At 51.8% G+C, this 14,624-nt stretch overlaps 1 protein-coding gene across 1 annotated transcript in view; it reads left to right on the top strand.

The window, feature by feature from the left end:
- The window catches only part of ASB18 (ankyrin repeat and SOCS box containing 18), a 37,583-nt gene extending 28,308 nt beyond the window's left edge, over nucleotides 1–9,275 (top strand). Inside the window, 3 exon segments of the mRNA XM_036422210.2 lie at nucleotides 55–562; nucleotides 8,621–8,734; nucleotides 9,087–9,275. Coding sequence (XP_036278103.1) covers nucleotides 55–562; nucleotides 8,621–8,734; nucleotides 9,087–9,272 — 808 coding nt within the window. The 3' untranslated portion in view covers nucleotides 9,273–9,275.
- The last annotated feature ends 5,349 nt before the right edge of the window (nucleotides 9,276–14,624 follow it).

Genomic DNA, 14,624 nt, shown 5'->3' with positions numbered 1-14,624 from the left:
GGGGTCGGGTGTCCGGCCCTGCCCACCCGGTGACCCCTCTCGGCCTCCCCGCAGGTGCGCACAGGCGCTGCTGGAGCACGGCGCCTCCGTCCATCGCGTGGGCGGCGCGAGCTTGGACACGCCGCTGCACGTGGCGGCGCAGCGCGGCCTGGACGAGCACGCGCGCCTCTACCTGGGCCGCGGGGCGCGCGTGGACGCGAGGAACGGCCGCGGCGAGACGGCGCTGAGCACGGCGTGCGGCGCGGAGGCCCGGGGGCCCGAGGAGCAGGAGCGCGGCCTGCGCGTGTGCGCGCTTCTGCTGCGGCGCGGGGCGGCGGCGGACGCGCGCGACGAGGACGAGCGCAGCCCCTTGCACAAGGCCTGCGGCCACGCGCGCCCCGGCCTGGCGCTGCTCCTGCTGCAGCATGGCGCCGACGCCGCCGCGCTGGACTACGGAGGCGCCTCTCCCCTGGCCCGCGTGCTGCAGGCAGCCTCCCTCGCGCCCCAGGCCAAGCCCCAGCGCACCGTGCAGGCGCTGCTCAACCACGGCGCCCCCACCCTGTGGCCTGACGCCTTCCCCAAGGTAAGAGTGGCCGGGCACCTCCTATTACCCCAAGCCTTGCATGCAGCGCTTCTCAAACTTCCAGGGACCCAGAACCCCCCTGAGGACTTGGGAGGCGGCAGATTCTGACTCTGTAGGTTTGGGTGGGAGAGTCTCCGTTCCTAAGTTCCCAGGTGAGGCCCAGGCTGCTGGTCTTGGGGCCACATTTTGAGGAGCCAGGGCCCGGAAGCTTCCGGGCACAAGGAAAGAAAGAGGTTGGGTTGTGGACAAGCATGCCTGCGTGTGTCCTTTCAAAGCAGTCACCTGGGGACTCCACACACTTATTTCCATGACGCAGTCATGCCCTGAGTTATTTTGGCAGACGAATGAAAATCGATTTCTTAGGGCATCTGGCATTTGATCTGAAATGAAATCCCCAACCTTGTTAATGAGATAAGTTACACGTTTGCAGATTCCCTCATTATTGTCCTCACGCATTCCTGTGAGATACCAAGCAGGTGTTTCTCCCTCTCCCTGGGTTTCAGCCAGGTGAGGGGACTTACCCAGTCAGGGCTGTGGAGACCTCGCCCCCGCTTTGCAGGCTTGCCTCTGGGCAGTTTGTCACCTCCCCCATGTGTCAGATCTAGCTTGAAATAATCAAGAGGAAGAATAGAGAGTTCTCACCAGAGAAAATACCCAAAAGATGGGAAATGGTCCCAAAAGAAAAGTTCCCAAAATATTGGTTGGAGTAAGAGATTGTCTTTCCCAAAAGACTTCACTGAAGGGAAGTCATTCCATTAGATGTAAAAGTGGGTGTGCTTAAATTTGAAAGGTTCCCTCTTCCTCACGCTCACCAATCAGAGGCAAGAGACATGCCTGACAAGTTTTGAATGGGCGAAAGGCTGTTGTCATCCAAAAAGAACAGAGTTCCAGATGGTCTGAAATAGTGGGATTCACACATTTCTCTCAAACGCTAACTTTGCACCATAGATGCATGCAGGGTCAAGTATGTCTGTAAAATCACGGGTGAAAAGTGGGAAATCCCTCCAAACAGCTCCCTAAGCGTTTTCTTGACAAACATTATGACCAGTGTCTTGTACTAACCCTCACATCGTCTTTGAGCAGTTCTCAGGTGGCACTCCACTGACACAGAGGCTCCAGGTTAGTGGGCTCTTGAAAGGGAGGAAATGCCAGCAGCTTTATATTCCTAATTTGCATGTTAACACGTCCCAGCCATCAACCCCTGACATGGAAACAAGACCCACCCACTGCCCCTCCAGGGCGCACGGTGTTTGCCTTAAACCAAGATGCACACAGTCAACTGTCATCATAGGAAATTGTATAAAGAATGAAGAAGAAACAGGCTTTATGTGATGGGCCACCAGTAAAAAAATAGCTGAGGCAAATCATTTTTGTTGTTGTTAATCATCACCCGAGGATATTTTGCCATTGATTTTTAGGGAGAGGAGAAGAGAGAGGGAAAGACAGAGAGAAACACTGATCATTTGCTTTCTGCATGAGCCCAGAGCAGGGCCCTGGCCAGGGAGGAGCCTGCAACCAAAGCATGTACCCTTGACCGGAATGGGAACCAGGACCCTTTGATCCACAGGCTGATGCTTTATCCACTGAGCCAAACTGGCTAGGGCTGAGGCACATGATTTTAAAGAAAAGAAAAAAATCAGTATATTCAGCAGTGACTACAAATAACCCTTTGTTGGCCTTGCAGTCATTCTATTTGAGTGATTCTTTACCTGGGTTTCCAAGTCTCAGGTGCAGCCCCATGGGCACCTTCCCTGGAGATAAGACCTCTAACACCTGAACTCTGGCTCCAGGGCTGTGGGAATTACTCAGCCTTGACCTTGACATGCAGGGCAAGGACAGTGTCTCTCCCTCTGGGTCTCCAGGAGCCCTATCCTGGGTCAGCCACACAGGAACAGAGATTGGTCAGTGGAGGTACAAGTTGGGTTTAGGTTTGGGGAGGGAGGAGTCCTATAGTGAGGGTCAAAAGGCCATGAGAAGTGTTCAGCTCCTAGAAATGAGACTGATTCTCCCAGCAATTGTAGAAGGAATTAGAGTTTCCTTGAAAAATATGAATACTTTGAGGCTTTCACCAAAAAGCATTGCTCTCCTTGCACACGCACAGAGCTGACCACTGCACACCTCAATGTTGAGTGAATGAAGGGGATTCCAGCAACTTGGGGCACGCCACTTGCTATTAAGTCCTTGGAACTGGAAATGGGGATCTAAGTTCTTTGTGCTGAGATCGACCTCACCTTTAGTGAGGAGCTGGGAGCAGGGTGCCGCCCAAATGCATGTTACAGGTGCCTGTGATGTTCTAGCGTGGGCCCAGGACAACCAGGGCACGCACTGGGAATCTGGCTGCAGCATCTTCCTCCACCCAGGCCACCTGCATGTATCCTCCCGGGAAGGAGTCTAATCACCACACCAGACATCAAACGGACAGACCAGCTCTGCTCAGCAGCCCTGTGGAGCGCGCTGCAAACACACTGAACCAGGCCACAAAGATACACCGCGGGCGGGACGCCACACCGTGGCGAGGGGTACACAGCGGCGCCGGCAATGTCACAGAGCACGCGGTCTGTGGGCAGCAGCTGGGCTTGAAATAGATGTAAAGAGACACCCACGGAGCTCAGAATTACTGAGGCAAAAGGTTTCACAGCGAGCTCGTGACATAAATCGCATTCCCTCATGCCCAGACAAAGGCGCCGTGGCCGCAGCGGGCGGACCGAGCATCCATCGCGCCGAGGACAGTGCTCCGCGGTGAGAATCAAAGTGGTGTCGCCGCTTGGGAAGCGAGCATGTTGACAATGCCAGGCCTTTCTCCTGGCTGACCTCTAGTTAACACCAGTCAGGGATCGGGGCACAAGGGCAGGTGGCAGGCGGTGGCCAGGTTTGAATTCTGGAAGTGGTCCGCACAGGCGGGGCTGGCCTGGGGGAGAGCAGACAGGAGGGCAGAGAAACACGCACACAAACGTGCGTCCAAACTTGCTTTGCCCCTGCGCTAACTGAGCCTGTGGGTTGGATGCTTGCTCTGGAATAAGGGGCTTTGCTCACGGTTCTCTCTCCTGCCTCTCACCTGGAGGCCGGATTCATGAGACAGTAACGAAGCCCCGTGTCATCTTTTCACAACGAAGTTCTACTTTCCTCATCCCAAGTGTTTGAAGAGCAGATCTCGGGCTGGACCCCAGAACAGAATGCTGGTGCTCCGCTCTGGGGTGGGACAGGGCCTCCCCAAGTCCCAGAGCTGGGAGGTAGCAGCACCAGGACAGAAACCCATGGCCTGGGACCACTCTTTCCTGCCTCCTCCATGGGCCATCTGTCCCTCGATACATAAAGGGAGCCCCTCCTCAGAGCACTTTTCAGTGCAGTCAGCTCTCATGCTTAACGCACTCTGGTCCCTCACCCCTGTTCCTCATTTTGTGCTATTTTGTGCCTTGTTACCTACAGGGCAGAGGCCAGCAGTGCCCAGCGGAAATGCGCACACTAGAGGCTGTAAATATTCACATTCATGCTTGCCCACGAGTGTGTGGGGGGGGGAGGGGGGCTGCGCGCGCAGGGACAACACCAGCGGTGCACTGTTTCCCCCAAGCCACAGAGGCTGTGTTTCCCAGGGCACCCCTGGAGCATTTAGGCATTCAACACCCATCCCTATAAGGTAGGGGTGTCGAACTCAATCAGAGAAGGGGCCAAAATCTAAAATCCAGCCTAAATCGCGGGCCGAATGGTTTACTGAACAGTCATAAACTGTTATTGTGATGGAAACGCAGCGGAGTGCAGTGATGACCGCGCGGTGCGGGCCACATTGCAAGGCCTGGTGGGTCTGATTTGGCCCGCGGGCCTTGTGTTTGACACATGTGCTATAAGGCATTGCTAAGCCCAGAGCTGGTGTAAGGGTGTGGAGCCGGCCCTCATGGCACTGTCCCTCAGGAAGGTAAGACAACCACACGCCGCCCCCCGTGTGATGTTGCTGTGGTGAGAACAGGTACAGAGCAAAGACCCTCCTCGCCTTGAAAGTGCCAACTAGGGGGCTTGACCTAGCTTGGGGGGTGGGGGCGCTCCACAGGCTCCCCCAGCACGTGCTGAGTGAGCCCAGACCTGGAGGCTGGAGCCTTCCTATGTGAGGAGAGGAGGAAAGGCCATTCCAGGCAGAAAGAAGCAGTCCAGGCAGGTGACCTGGGGCAGAGGGAGTGCTGCCACATGTGCGGCAGAGAGGACCCAGGGGCTGGGGGGAAACAGCAGGAGGGCTGCCACCTGAGGCGGGTGTTAGGCAGGGCCTGGTTAAGGGTTTGAGCCGTTGCCTGGAGAACAATGGGAATCAATGCCATGCTAACGGAGAGGTGACATAATCAAATGAGCTCTCTCTGGGGTAAGGGCTGGTGAAAGCCACAGACTGGGGGCCATCCAGGCGGGGACTGCAGAGAGGGGGGCAATGGAGGATGTGGGTGAGAATGACAGATTCTAGAAACATCTGCGAAGCTCTGGTCTTGCCTCTCACCTCCTGGGCATTGCCCATGTGGAAAATCCAGATAAGTTTTCATGTTTCCTTTTTACACCATTACAGCATTGGGTGAAGTGACCTCACACTGTTCCCAGGACTCGTATTTGCAGGGGGCACACCCAGGGGGAGCAGTAGTCAAAACCCAGGACTCCGTCTCCTGCCTCCACTGCCCGCACCCTGTCCCCCGGGGAGGGGGGAGAAGGGAGGAGCAAACATCAACGGCGTGCCTCTGTGTTTCTTGCTCATTTTATGTCTCCGTCTGCATCTAGAGCAATGTGCCTGTGTGATTTTTTCCCCCTTAATTTTCTTTCCGCCGCCTCATTAGCCGGAGAGGGCGCGCGGACCCTAATGACATGAGCGAGTCGGAGGGATGTGCGGCCCCCTCCGCGGGCGGGCGGCGCGGAGGCGGTTAACCGGTGGCGTCCGGCGGAAAAATAATGAAGGCAGCCAGCTGCCTGGCACACGCGGGGCGCCGCGCCGAGGGCGGGGGCGGGGGCGGGGGCGGGGGGGCCCAGCCCCAGAGAGGTGGAACCGAGGAGAGACAGGAAATGAATTCCCGGAGACAGGCAATAAGGCTTTGTCACAGTCTGTGACCCCCGGAGGGGCCGGAGGAGGGGCGCTGCGGGGAGGGAGGGCCGCTCTGGAGGGGGCGGGGCGCGCAGGGTCCCAGTACTGCAGGCAGCCCCTGGGGTGGGTGCACCAATTGGTTCGCAGGAAGAAGTAAGTGGGCCAGTCGAGGGTCTTTGGACGCCAGGGGAGCCTGAGGAAGGCCCCGAGGAAGCAGGCATGGCCTGCCTGGAGCTCTATCTGTATGTAACTCGGCTAGATCTGGGGGTCCAGTGCATACCCTCATCTTAATGGCGGGGTTCTCCCTGATAGATGAAATAGAGAGGGAGACCGGGATGCCAGGACACAGGCTTTATTGAAGAGAAGAGCACCACTGCCGGCTGCTTCCAGAGAGAGAGGGGAAGAGAGCGAGGGCCGGGGTTCATGCACTATTTAAGGGGAGGAGAGGGGATGGGGCGTAGGGTATTCAGCACACGCTGATTGGTGGTTTCATATAAGGCCTATGATTAGGGACCTAGGGACTTAGGAATCGGGAGCATAGGATATTTGGCAGGTGCTGATTGGTGATTCAGTGCTCAGGAATGTCTGGCTGCAGGTGGAGTTTAGTCGCCCATCAATTGGAGGAAAGGAGGATCTATCACTCCCAACACAGAAGACAGTGGGTGTCTGAGGATCTGGCCTGGTAGTGGCAGCTGTGTTAGCCAGAAGTGTCAACACGCAAGAGCACATGGGGGGGGGGGGGGGGGCAGGATATGCCGTTGCCCAGACCCTTAATAGTCAAAAAGGATGGAATTACCACGACTGGATTAATCCAATCATTTGGGGGCGTTGGGAAGTCAGCCCCAGTGTTCATGACAAAGCTATCCATAAAGGAATGAAAACCAGGCTGGACCCAGATTGCTGTGCTGCAGTATTGTCCTAAGACAATGAAATGTCCTCTACAGATTTTTAAAAGAAAAGTTTGGACGCGAGGATTCTGACCTCAGCCAGGATGGCTTTCCTTTTGATGGTGAAAGAAAGACACTTGTAGATATCAAGACATAAGATAAGGCTTCCTAATGCACTTTTTTAAAAATAAAAAGCATACTTCTATTTATTTAATTTATTTATTCAGCAAATACCGTATTTATTGAGTGACAGGCGGTAGGAGTGGATAATGAGAAAGCAGTACCCCTGCCCTCATGGAGCTTATATTCTAAGGGAAGATACACTGTAAGCACTTCTCCTTCCAAGAATTCATTGTAGGAAGGGGGTAGAATTATTACCTAAGAATGGTTTGGAACAGCAAGAGATAGAATTATGTTCAAGAATGTTCATTGTTTATCATTTCAAATTATGGTAGTTAATTTCACTGAATTCATGATGACCTATTCATAAAATATTTATGGCCACTAACATGCTCATTTATCATTTTTGTTCACAATTTTGCATAGACAAAAATCAAGTTTCAAAATAATATGCAAAGCATTAGCCCATTTTTGTTACATATACTAATGTTTTGTCTAACATAAAACCCGAGTATACACAATATAGGTTTTATCTCTGAACAAAAGACATACAAACTTTTTATTTTGTTTCTCTGTATTTTAAAGGAGTTTTAGATGTGAAGGAACCTTGTCAGGCTATAAGGGAGCGGCCATCCTGAGAGGCTTAACTACTGCACCTTTTCCTGTTGGACTCTGTGTGCAGGGAGCCCAGGGAGCATGGTGCAGCCAGGCGTAGCTGCTGGCTCTATTGTCTGATGGAGGTATTTGCTGCCTTATCTTGGAAAAATTGCTTGAACTCCATTTTTCTCAATCTGAAAAAATACACGGAATAGATGTATTACACTTGGTAAATCTCAAGCCTCAAAAGCAGAGAACTATGAGGTTTCTCTCCCCTCCCCAAGATCAACTCTGAATTTGATGGAGCTTCCAAGTCCAACTATACACAGAGAGCAGTGGAGGAGCAGTGCGTTCCAGCACCCACAGGGACACACCTGCGGAGCCCCAACAGTGGGAGACTCTGGGACAGATAACCCAGTTCCTTCAACAAAGAAACAGGGAGTTCTAAAACTATGTATCAACTAACCTCACTTTTGTTTAGATTCTTATTCGAACAAACAGATTATATTTTAAGATAATGGTACTGAAGAGAGAAGTGTGAACTTAAACACTGACTATCTGATACTAAGAAAGCCAGTCTTGTTAATTTCTCAGGTGCTATAGTGATACTGTGCAGATATTTCTTCTAAAGGGTCCTTTAGGAGGCACAGTGAAATATGTGCAGGTGAAATGGCAGAATGCCTGGAATCTGCTTTAAGATAAGATGAGGGAGAAGGGCTGAGGGTGGATGGGGCAGGATTTGCCATGGGATGATGGTGGGTGCTTGGGGGTTTATCATCCTATTGGATCCAGTTTTGGGTCCATTCAAATTTCTTCGTAACAACAACCCAAAAAAAGTTTATGTTTTAAAAGCAAAGTGTTCCCACCTTCATGATAAAGCTGATGAATTTTGAATTTGCAAATAATAAAGGAGGAGTCCTTTGACAGTGGGGACTTCGAAAATAAAAGGGAAGGGCCAAGTCAAGGGGAAACTCCACAGCAAAGCAATTCTCTTCGCCAGTGTCCTGACATAGTAGAAAGTTGAGGTGAGAAGTTGGGATTACTGTCCTCAGGCCAAGCTCGCTCCCAGCAGAACCTCATGCTGTTCCCTGAGCAGCTCTCTAGAGCCCTCTGTGCATCCAACTTGCCCCACAACCTCCCCCCCCCACCATGCATGCTCCTGAACGGATGCTGAACGCTTTGCCCAGATTTGCATGATGGCTGGACAGACCCTTTGTCCAGCGCTGCCTTGTGCTTACCTGTGAACTCGCTGCCCAGTTGTGCCGTTACTGTGTGTTCCCGGAGGGACTGGATAGCGGGGTCACACAGACAGTAGGTAGTGAGGTGCGAACACACCTCCATCTCCCTGCCCTTTCCGCACTTGGACCCCAAGCCCAGTCAACCTGAACGCGGTCTCCCCACTTCCCACAGGTGCTGCAGGCCTGCGCGCCAGCCCCTGCGGTCATCGAGGTGCTTTTCAACGCCTACGCTCAGCTCCGCGTGTCAGAGTCCTGGAGGGAGGCCATTCCTGAGGAGGTGTTTCAGGTGAGCGAGCCGCCTGCCTCGCGTGCCATGCAGAACTGCCGTCTGGTTCTGTGCCGTGTCAGGAGTTCCGCACTCGTCTCCAGATGGGTATAAAGTCTCTGGAGACTGGAGAAGGAAGAGACCTGAGTGCTGCTGCTTCCCTTAGGGCGCTCAGTATTCACAGCCAGGAGCTCCTGCTATAGTCAGGGTGCACTCGCCACCAGGAGCCGGAGCAGCCCCACGCTGGCTAGAAGGAGGGCAGGGCTCAGGGACCTGGTGTCCAGGCCAGGGTGGGGGTCCAGCACCTGAGTCCACAGGTCTGGCTCCTGTGTGTCCCCTTTGGCTCACACTGACATGCCGCCTTCCCTTCCAGGCACACCGGCCTTTCTACCAGTCTCTCTTCGCCTTGGCTGGCAGCCCCCGCAGCCTGCTGCACCTCTGCCGCTGTGCCATCCGCAGACGGTTTGGCAAGCAGTGCTTCCGCCTCGTGCCTCTGTTACCCTTGCCGGTGACCCTGCAAAGCTACCTTCTTTTGGAGCCAGAGGGTGTTTTGCGCTGAAAACCAGAGCATTTGGACTTGTTCTTGGGCTCCTCTTTGCTTCCGTGGTGGTTGGGCAGGGAGGAGAGCGCCCTGGGTGGGGACCTGCGGACCTGGGGGGACCTCCCTCTGGCCGGTGCACAGACCTGCCTGAGCGTCAGGCCCACCCGGGAATGCAGTAGGAGCCCTTACTGCCTCTCAGGTGGCTGGTGTGGATGAACACCGTGAATCGCATAGTATTTGTATCAGGGAGTGCCCAGGGTATACCTGTGGCTGCAAGGTTTGTCTCCTGCCTGAAAGGGGTCTGCAGCATGCACGCTGCCACCAGGGCTTCCGACTCTCTGCCTCCTGGACAATGCCCCATCCTCCTGAAGCCCAGCCACCTGCAAAGACTGTCCCCGAAACATGGCAGATGTGCATATTGAGGGAGGACACCGGCTCCATGATAAAAGCCCCTTCCCAGGAGCCCACTGGTGCTTCCCAGCACAGGGCTCCCCAGAAGGACGCTGGAGGGGCTGAGCGCCAGACATGTTTATCCCATGCGAGTCTTCTGTCTGACATTCTCTCCAAACCCAACTGATCCAGCTCCAGGGCCTGGTCCAGGAAGCCACAGGCCGATAGAGGTTGCGGTCAGCTCAGCCTTAGCATCTGTAACATGAGAGCTGTTCTGACAGTCTAGGACTGTACTCTCTAGATTTTCTGAATTCTGAGGCTTTGACATCTGGGGCTCTGATGACTCTGGAGAGACTCTGCCCTCTCTCTACCCTCACCACCACTTCCTCACACCACCACCAGGGTTACCATTCCTAGAGATAAACAACTTGCCAGCCCAGCATGCTTTTCAATTGCAAACCAACCCGGAGTCCACACCCCAGCCCCTCCTTCACTGGGTGCTCCTGCCCCAGGACACTAGCTACCCCAGGACCTGGTACCAGAAAACCCTTCTGCCCCAGAGCCCGCTGAAGTTATTCTGATTACCTAACCCTAACCCTAACCCTAACCTGTCTATTATGCCTCGCCTGTTCCTGCTGTGGAAACCACAATAAAGGCTCTTGCCCACACCCCCCACTTCTGACCAACTCTGGTGCTTCCCCTATGGCACCCATGGCAAGGCCTGTTCCATCTCTGGGAATGATGACGAACAAATTATCTTTTCAATGGTAATCTCCTGATTGGTTGGCCTCAAGTTTGCTATTAGACACCATCCTATATAATAAAAGGCAAACATGCAAATCAATCAATTGCTATGATGCACACAGACCACCAGGGCACAGGTGCTTATCACAGGAGCTGCCCCCTGGTGGTCAGTGTACTCCCACAGGGGGAAAGCTGCTCAGCCAGAAACCCTGAGCCAGCTCATGGCTGGCTAGCACAGCGGTCAGGCCTAAGCCATCAGTCAGACATCCCCTGAGCGCTCCCAGACTGCGAGAGGGTGCAGGTTAGGCTGAGGAACCCTCCATTTGCGTGAATCTCATGCACTGGGCCTGTAATATTTAATAAGAGGGACTGCTGTGGCCCTCCTCTGCAGTCAGCAGTGGCTCTGTTTTTGTCTAGTCTGAACCAATGCAAGGCATTCCTGAGCAACCTAAGAGGGGGCAGAGCGCCCTGACCCATTATTGCAATCTGGAAGGGGCGTTTATACCCACAAATACCGCAGGACAAGGCAAGGTGCTGTGTGCACTATGAGTGAAGCCCACTTGGCGGGGGGAGGGGGGTGGTTGGGGGTGAACAGAGGGCAGACACTGAGATGGGCATCATGATGAGGGTAGTCTGGCTGAGCCTTGGCCAATGGTCAGATTTCAACACAGAGGATCTGAAAGGGAGTGTCAGGGCAGCAGAACCCTCAGATGACCCTTTGAGCCAAACAATTCACTTGCCTTAGAAAAGGCTACTCATATTGTACATGTCTATATTCGAGCTCCTCCCAAACAGACAGGAGTCACCACTATATGGAAAGAAAAACTGGAACAAAGACAGGGGTGTGGGATAGTGTAAAGCAGAAGGAGGGACAGTGACATGCATGTCCTCTGGTGGGGAGGATTCTCATGCTTTGGCCACTGAAAGGAGTGCAGACAAGAGAGTCTTGGTTCTTACCTATTGACAAGCTATGAGGACCATGGAGCGGGTGAGCAGACAGTCACAGTGGGGCTCCAGGGAGGTGATTCTGTCCTGGAAAGGGATGCAGCGTCCTGGAGGGTGGGGAGGAGCCCGAGATGATACCCTAGAGATGGAATTCAGATCCAGGCTGCTCTGCTGAACAGGAAGAGTCACTTACCCGAAACCAGCTGTGATCCCCTGGAAAATGAAGGTATCTGTGCCTCTTGGATGTGGCTGGGGTGACGCCCCTCCTCCAGGGTGGCCCCACTGAGCCGGCCCAGAAAAGGAACTTGGTAAGTAGTTCCTTCTATTACCAGGATTGTTTTTACTATTATCAGAAGAAGATAGCCTAATATTGGGAGAAAGACTGTCATTTATGAGGACAAATAAAAGGGCAAGACCGGCCGAAACCGGTTTGGCTCAATGAATAGAGCGTCGGCTTGGGGACTGAAGAGACCTGGGTTCAATTCCGGTCAAGGGCATGTGCCTTGGTTGCGGGCATATCCCCAGAAGGGGGTGTGCAAGAGGTGGCTGATCGATGACTCTCTCTCATCGATGTTTCTAGCTCTCTATCTCTCTCCCTTCCTCTCTGTACAAAATCAATAAAATATATTTTAAAATAATAATAAAATAAAAGGGCAAGACTGGTAAGCACTGCAGCCACAGCCCTGAGCAGCTCTGTCCTCACTGAACTTTGCAAATCTGAACCTGAGCGAACACACTCGCCGTCCATCCCTGCTTCAGCCACCCGTCCCATCTCTCCACACACCTTAGGGAATGGTTCCCCTGTTTTTCTGAAATGCATTAAGTTTAAATACGTTTTTTTAAAAAGTTTAAATATGTTTGGAGTCCTAGAACCAAAGTAGAATTCTTTGAAAAGATGTTATATTTAATGTTATATTTCTAAAAATCTGATACATAAAGACCCATATTTAGTTTTTCAGAATTGAGTTGCTAGTGATTTACTTTATTAATAAAGAAAAAATTTAACTCAAAAGTGTGTTGTTTTGATGACTGTGTCTCATTGTGCTCTATGCTGCAAATTCCATCCAGATGAGAAAGAAAAAAAGAAGGAAGTGTGGGGAGAAGGAGAGAAGAACAAGGCTAAGAGAGTGAGGAAGGGAGGGGAGGAGGAAAGGGAAGAGGGAGAAAAAGAAGATACTTGAGATAAACCTCCAAAAGACATTCCCCTTTGAAGCTACAATTACCCTGGCTGACTTCCTTCCCAGTGAACAAAGTATACAGGGGATTTCTCCTATGAAAGGCTCTAAAAATATTTTCTATTCTTTCACAGTTCATATTGGACATCATTACTTTTCTCTTTGAGTATCCTATATAGTAAAAGGCTAATATGCAAATCGACTGATCCGTGGACCAGCTGGTCAGTAGGGTGTGCACTGACCACCAGGGAGCAGATGCTCAATGCAGGAGCTGCCCCCTGCTGGTCAGTGCCAGAAGCCTGGCTCATGACTGGCAAGCACAGTGGCGGTGGTGGGAGCCTCTCATGCCTCTGCAGCAGCGCTAAGGATATTCAACATCCCGGAAGAGCTCCTGGACTGCGAGAGGGCGCAGGCTGGGCTGAGAGACCCCCCCCCCCCCCCCCCGTGCACAAATTTCGTGCACCAGGCCTCCAGTATTACATAAAATCAAATTCATAAGACCTAAGTTGCTCTCTTTAATTTCAATTTTAGCTTTTAATAATGCATTCACATAGTTCAAAATACAGAAAGTAACAAAAGAGTAAATGTTGTTTCTACAAAAAGATAGAAGAAAATTTTCCTCCAATTTTTTTTTTATGTTAAACCTCACCTGAGGATATGTGTTTATTTTTAGATTTTTAGAGCGAGAGAGAAAGGGAGGAGGGAGAGAGAGAGAAACATGGATTTGTTGCCTTCTATTTGTGCCCTGACCAGGGATTGAACCCACAACCTAGGTATGTTCCCTGACCCGGAAGAGAACCTGCAATCTTTTGGTGCACAGATCAATGCTCCAACCAACTGAGCCACATGGCCAGGGCCCCTTTGACTTTTTTTGTTTTGTTTTGGAGAGAGAATGAGGACGGGAGAGGGATAGAGAGATAGAAACACTGATGAGATAGGAGCATTAATTGGCTTCCACCAGCATGCCCCCTATTGGAGATTGAGCCCAAAACAGTCATGTGTCCGACTGGGAATCACACCCGAGACCTTTTGGTTCATGGGTCACCACTCATGAGCCACACCAGCTGGGCCCTTGCAACTTTTGTTGAATATTTTTGTACCACGTTTCATCTGACCACAGAGAATTCCCAAACACACAACTGAGGTTCTCCACCAACCAAGGACCTGAAGAGGTCTGCCCCCCTCCATCCTGCCTGCGCTCCAGCCAGGAGGAAACGCCCCCAGCACAGCAGGAAGACCAGCAGGCACCCTCTGACGCAGCACCCTGGCACCTCAGGCTTAAAATTCTGAGCACAGCATTAGGCCTCTCTTTTCAGCATATTTTGTGTCCAGTGAATTTTAAGTTACATGATCATCAGTTCAGCCTGTTGTGAGGAAAATCGAAACCTCTGACTCTTTAAGAAGCATTTGCTAATACCAGTAACTGTATGTAATCGTCACGCTTCCAATTTCTGAAATCTCCTTCTGATGACACAGGTTGATGGGGCAGGCTGTTGAACTTTGGCAAAGAACACTTAACCCTCTCCCCAAATGGTGTAAAATATAGGCTCAGAGAATGAGCTGGTCGGCTCCCGTGACCTGCCCTGACGCCGGGCATCCGAGAGGAAGCTTAGTCACTGCCATTGCGGATGTCATTAGCTCGCCAAGTGCTTCTCATCTCTTAAGGGCTGCCCAAGGACCAAGTGATAAACCAGGAATATGGCATCTTTTATTCCATTATCTCAAGAATAAATTATCCCTTAGACAAATTTTTTTTGTGCACTTGGAATATTCAGAAGCCCCAAAGTTTCAACTATGATCAGTACAGCATCTTATTTTTTGACTGAAGCATACTTTTCAAATTCCAGGATTTTTTCTTGAAATTGGAAAAAATCTTTCTATTTCAGAGCAAATATTCATTTCATTAAATTGCTAAAAAATAAAAAAATAAAAAAAATTAAAAGCCTGAGGTTGCCCTAGCCAGTTTGGCTCAGTCAGTCTTCTGACTGAAGGATCTCAGGTTCAATTCCAGCCAAGGGCACATGTCGGGATTGCGGGCTCAGTCTCCAGTGGGGGGTATGCAGGAGGTAGCAGGTCAATGATTCTCTCTCATCATGGATGTTTCTATATTTCTATC

Source organism: Pipistrellus kuhlii, unplaced genomic scaffold (assembly GCF_014108245.1).
Source record: "Pipistrellus kuhlii isolate mPipKuh1 unplaced genomic scaffold, mPipKuh1.p scaffold_m20_p_7, whole genome shotgun sequence".
Lineage (NCBI taxonomy): Eukaryota > Metazoa > Chordata > Mammalia > Chiroptera > Vespertilionidae > Pipistrellus > Pipistrellus kuhlii.
The sequence above is the reverse complement of the archived record's forward strand: the minus strand, read 5'-3'. Positions and strand labels throughout refer to the sequence as shown.